We start from the raw sequence: 6,045 nt of genomic DNA on the forward strand, positions 1-6,045 counted from the left end.
AAGTGACTGCAAAACATTACAAAGGTTCGTTTATTTCAGACTTTTGCGCTCACTTCAACAATACTGCATCTCTTGAATTGATTGGTTCTTTTTACAGATATGACAGGACTTCAAAGCAGTTTAGTGCTTTTGTCAGTCAAGTATAATGCACCTTAGAGATGAGCCACAGTTCATTATACAAGATACTCAGTTATTTGAATTCACATGTTGAGGCAGTGACTCAAAGACACACCTTGTACATTAGGGTTTTTTCAAACCTAAGACATTGAGTTTCATGTCTTGTAATACTGCGGTGTATACATACATATATTTTTTAAAAAGTAAGAAACAATGTAAAAATAGCACGAAGGCTCACAGTATTTATCTCCGATGCACTGAGGCCGGAGGTGCAGTTAGTCTGCCTTCTTGTGCACGCGTCCCGTCTTGGTCCGGATGTTGCGCAGCAGGAAGAACCCGACTGTGGTGGCGAGGCAGACGACCTCCGCCACCCAGAAGGCCGCTTCCCAGCCGTGGTGTTTGGCGACGGTGCTGAAGGGCAGTCCAGAAAGGAAGCCGCCAACTAAGAGCAAAACACAACTGAGTGTGAATAAATGTATCGCAAAGGAAGCACAGATCAGTATTTGAAAAATGTCAAATTGGTAAAGAGACGGGATGACATACCGTTGGCCATAAGTCCAGCGATGGCGTGCGACGTCCCACAGTAGTTGGACGGGGCGCTCTCATTGGCTATAACTCCAAACAGTGCTATCGGCCCATAAGAACAGAAGCCAAAAACGGCACCCAGGCTGAGAATCCAAACCTAAAAGTGAGAGATGAAATCAGAAGGAAGGCCCAAGTCTGACCTGCTTTTAAGAATCCGCACACTGAAATATTTCTGCTTCACCTTGGGGCTGTCGGGAGCGACTGTGACTCTGAAGAGGAACATGGACACAAACATGCCCGCCATCATGCAGATCAGGATGAAATGGCGAGGATTTCCATAGACTCCCAGTCCTTGCTGTAAAAACACGCGGAGGTGAGGGGGGAATCGTTTCACGAACAAAATCACACGGAGACGTGACGCATCGAGCTGATCGTGAAGACGTATCTGCAAACTCGAGAACAAAGAAAAAGCAAACTCACCCTGGCCACAGACTTGTCAGAGAAATACCCTGCAGCCAGACTGCCCAGCAAGCCTCCCACCTCCAGCGCGCTCATGTATGAGCTACCTACGGACAGGAATACAGTCACTGACAGGAAGTGGTATTTCTGAGCTCTGGGCAGACGTCTCTGCAGACTACGGCGCGGTCTGCCGTCGCCCTCATCCATACCCATGAGCGTGGACTGGCCCTTGTCCTGAATGAGGAACAGCTGACCCCAGTCTGTGCAGGCCGTCTTCACCCCGAACACAACGAGGTAGGAGAGAGAGAATAGCCACAGGTAGGGCGACAGCAGGAACTCTGACAGGGTGCTTTCGTCGCTGGAGGACCCTAACGGGGAAAAAACAAACAAGCAATCACTGCCTGTTAATGTGTCTGAAACATCCTGGCTGTGAGCTGGCTCCGCGCGAAACACAACAACCACATCAAAAACATGTGAGGGACACACTGAGAGCAGAGTCCACCGACTCTTTGACCTTTAGTCACCCAGGAAATGCACAGCTTTGTGTTTATCTGCGTCTCAATCCAGTCGAAAAAAGGAAAAGGAAAACAACATATTTCTGCTCATCAACTGGCCTCCTTTGTTCTTCTTGGCTGCTGCCTCGATGTTGGGCAGCCCCACGTCTTTGGGCTCGTTCTTGATCACCAGCAAGCACAGGAAAGAGACGACCAGGCAGAGGAGCCCGGAGGTGGAGAGTATGGTCCTCCAGCTGTAGCTCTGGGACAGCACGGTGGCGACTATGGGACCTAAACTGCCCGCCAGGTTCATGCTGCAGGAGAGGATGGCCCACCACGTCCCGAAGTTAGACGGCTCGAACCACTGATGGCAGGAAAAGAGAGGAAAGACAGCAAGAAAACCGAATTAAAGTTACCGTCATTACAAATGAAAGTCAAAATCCAAAATTGGTTGTGACTCATATCAGAAGCAGCGAGGTAGATTTTTTTTTTAATAAGTAACAACAATATCACAAAATCAATATAAGTAAGCTACAATGGTGAATTGTGGTTAGCCTTCTCGCCTCACAGCCAGATTATATCTGCTTCAAGTCTGATCATGTGTCTTTTTAATGTGGAACTTTCATGTTCTTCCTGTCGTCCGTCCAGCTTTTCTTCCTTCACACGGAGTCAGCTGGGATCAGCGAAACCGCCCCACAAGTTCAGAAGACGGGTGGACGATCGAAGTAATAATTAACATTTAATTGTCAAGTATTGATCCCACTTTTGTTAATTTGTAAAGTTTTCTCGACCTCAAATTGATTATCTTTGCGATCCCAACATGGTAGCAACATATATAGGCAAAACACAATGTGGACGAAATGTCCACAACAATAATTTCAAGCTATAAACTGCACAATTAAAGCGTACGAAACCAAGCAATAAATAAAAGCACAGCTGAAACTTTTATATATGATGTAAGGTTTTACAGAAAAAGGCTTTTTTTATGCCTATATTTATCTTCTCCAAGTACCATATCATATTTGAGGGTCACCAATTAACCTGAAATGCATGTTTTTGAGAGGGAAGTACATGTTCTACCTGTGCATGTAGAACATGCAAATGACACATAGAACCAGGTACATTCTTACTAAAAGCCACTCCTGTGTTGTCAACATGTATTTTATTTTTTAAACTACTATTGTTAAAAATATTTGAATTTATAAAAAGACAAAAAGTTTTTCCTCATTCATTTCCATAAATGAGTGAAACATATTTAATAACTGTTAATATAAATCTTTGCTGTTTTTCTACATTTAAATTACACCTTGTTTATATTCTATTTCCACATAACAAGAAGCATCGATTATCTCTCGTGAGAAAAAGACAAAATAAGGACCTTGAGCAGTGTACTGGGATGTGAAAGCTTCCATTATGTGCTTGGTTGTACCTTGCGCAGGATCCTGGCGCAGGGCGGCCAGCCCAGGCCCTGGCCCATACCGTTTAGAAACCACAGGGCAGAGAAAACGGCCACGGTGGAGGACCAGGAGAAGACCACGTTGATGCCTCCCACCACCAACAGGCCAATGGAGAAGAGCCAGCGGGCGCTGATCTGGTCCGAGAGCACGCCGCTGATGAACTTACTGATAGCGTAGGCCAAAGACTGACTGCTGGTGATCATGCCTGAGGCATAAAGGACGTAAATCGTAGTTAGAGGACACACAGTTCTTTGTGAGGCTGCACATTATCAAACCCGAGACACACGTTTATAAAGTGGAACGTGGGACTACGTCGATGCATGTTTAACTTCAAATGTTGTGTCGTACAAAGTCTAGCAATACTCCTGTCACTTTTGCCACAGTATAAACACAATAACAACAACAACAACAATCAAAGAGTCGAACACAAGCGTCACATACCCAGGTCATCTTTATCAAGCTTGATTTCTTGCATGACCGAAGGCATGACAAAGGAGAAGGTCTTTCTGTTAAAGTAGTACAGCGTGTAGCCCACAAACATGGCCAGAAATATTGTGCCTCTGTAGTATCCATAACTGGCTGTAGCCATTGTTTTTTTTGGGTTTTTTTTGTTTGTTTGTTTTTGCAGATTCAGCTCCACAGAAACGAAGAAGGTCCGGAGAAGGGCGCGAACTCCTGTCGTCTGCCTGTGACAGTGAACTTTGCTTCAGGAGTCACTGAACAGAAGCAGCTGCTCACAAGTGAAGATGTGTTTGCAATCAGCACGGGGAGGTTAATGGTCAACTCCTCCACTCTGAGGTCCAGTGAATCCAGGCAGACACTGCGTGCAGAGACATTGCAGGAATGGAAATCGGCCACTCTTGTGACTTCAAAAGTGAAAGAGGATGGTTACACCCATCGGGCAATGCTTTTACTTTAATAAATGACCTTGTTGCATGTTTCCTTTGCAGCATGCGAGGACATGGTGGAGGGAGACGTCACAGAGGTGAGTTTAATCATTTACTGGGGAGTCCAACAGTTGCAGTGAGTGAACCACTGGAGGGGAGGAGGGAAGGAGGAGGCTGACGTGGGAGAGACGTGGTGGGACAGCAGCCGTGACCCACATCAGGAACACACCGAGAGGCACAAACACAGCAGATCTCTGCAAAGGAGCGAGTGAAACTGACAAAAAAAAAAAGTTTCAGATTCAAATGTGTCATTTTAACTTCAGCTAAAGATGACAACTTACGTTTTCAGACGTCCAAAGTTGCAAACTGTCCAGCTCCTCTTGTCGTTTGGAAAATATCAATGCAACTTCGAGTCGAGACTGATCCTGTGGGTGGAGTGGCACCGCCCATTATGAAGCTGCTGTAACAAACTGTGCAGCAGGAGGGAGACAACTTCCACAAGAAGACATGAGCTCTGAGGGCAAAATAGCATCGCATAGCAAAAGAAGATTATAAAATTCAAAACACGAGTGTTGTCATGTACATTACGTTATTTCATTGCTTTGCATCGATATTTGTAAAAAAAAAAAAAAAAAATTATAATTCCTGTGAGAGAATTCTCCGATTGATAAACATCTTGCCAGAAAATGTGAAAATATACAATGAAAACTAAAAAGAGTTCCTTAGATTTAAATTCACCAAAGAGTTGCTTTTCAGCACAAATCACAAGACAGATATTCAGTTTAAACTCGCAAAAATAATATATTTCGCATTTGGGGAAATAGGTTCATGTATATAGTCCATAAACACGCGTTGCAATTTTAAAAATAGATTTGGACTGGTTTTTAGATAATGTGGGCTTGTGATCCAAAACATTCATGAATGCTCCGTTTCAGATTGGGATTTCACTGAAATGCCAGCTTCTAGTTAATATTCGTGTAATATGAGGGGAAAAAACGGCGGTGATTAATATGTTTTCTAAAACACATTTAAATTCGACTTCAGAGACATGTTCTGCAGTACCAACAGAAGCCGCTGGAGGCAGTGTCGAGTCAAGACGGTATTTGCAACGCAGCATATATTTTGATGAGCAGCGCCCTCTGATGGATACACTGCGGAAGTGACCCTGCAATACGCAGGACACGCGTTGTCTTTTTTAATTTTTGTTATTGCGATAATAACAATAACTGAAAGTCAACGTTAAACCAAATGAAATATTTGGCAACTGTTGGCATGCAGAAACATTTAGTCACTCATAAGTACTATCAAAGTTATGTTTGTTTTAACGAACCAGTTCTACAAATATTGATCATCAAACTAAAAGTCTGACTACTACTGAAAATAAATCGGTATCAAAACACTGTACTGACAAATAACTTTATACATATTTTAGGCTAATTAATTGTATGCTCAATAAACCACAATGTATAGTCTGTGTTTTTTTTTCTTTTCTACATTTGTTCTTCATATTACAGAGAAGACACTGGATGAGGAGTGCCAGGAGTGTCTTAGTTTGAAAACTGTATGGAAATGAATGCCAAACACCAAAAGGAAATTCTTGGTCCAGGAGTCAACCTGCTACACCCACCAACCACCACTTCCCCTGTGCCCATAATGAACTGACTGTGTATTCATATGTAAAGACGCTCAGGACATCACTGCACCCTGCAAGACAGCTTGCTGAAACCTATATCTGGCCTCTATGGGATGAGCGTCTGTCCTTCACTTCACACCTCAAAGCAACCGAATCAGGTCAACTGGACTTGGTCATATGTCTTGGAGGACATATTGCTCCTTATTCAGGTGGCGTCATCAGCTCCTTTAACTCTCTCTCTCTCTCTCTCTGGTACACATTTTCCTGCAACTTGCATCATCAAAGATGGAGTCAGGTTCCCACTGCTGAACACTTCACTCCTCTCTCCTCCATCTTTGCATGCTAAAGTTAGTTCAGTGGTGTCTCATGCTTTATGTACATTTTCTTTGTGCTGAATTCTATTATACAAAAGTGCTATATAAATAAAGTTTGATTGTCTTGAAGGCTTTTTTTATTTTTACATCTGTGAACTA

The 6,045-nt window shown here is 43.4% G+C and overlaps 1 protein-coding gene across 1 annotated transcript; it reads right to left on the bottom strand.

Annotated features, from left to right (window-relative positions):
- Positions 1-34: 34 nt before the first annotated feature.
- On the bottom strand, positions 35-4,332 carry slc37a4a (solute carrier family 37 member 4a). Its single transcript, XM_080510253.1, has 9 exons — positions 4,281-4,332; positions 3,494-4,213; positions 3,025-3,257; positions 1,716-1,959; positions 1,311-1,469; positions 1,123-1,208; positions 884-997; positions 661-799; positions 35-559 (listed from the first exon to the last, which is right to left on the bottom strand). Exons 2-9 carry the CDS (start codon positions 3,639-3,641, stop codon positions 393-395), a joined length of 1,290 nt encoding a protein of 429 aa, XP_080366379.1. The 5' UTR covers positions 3,642-4,213; positions 4,281-4,332; the 3' UTR covers positions 35-392.
- Between the last annotated feature and the right edge of the window lie 1,713 nt (positions 4,333-6,045).

The sequence above is a fragment of the Blennius ocellaris genome (genome assembly GCF_963422515.1).
Source record: "Blennius ocellaris genome assembly, chromosome: 2".
Classification (NCBI taxonomy): Eukaryota; Metazoa; Chordata; class Actinopteri; order Blenniiformes; family Blenniidae; genus Blennius; species Blennius ocellaris.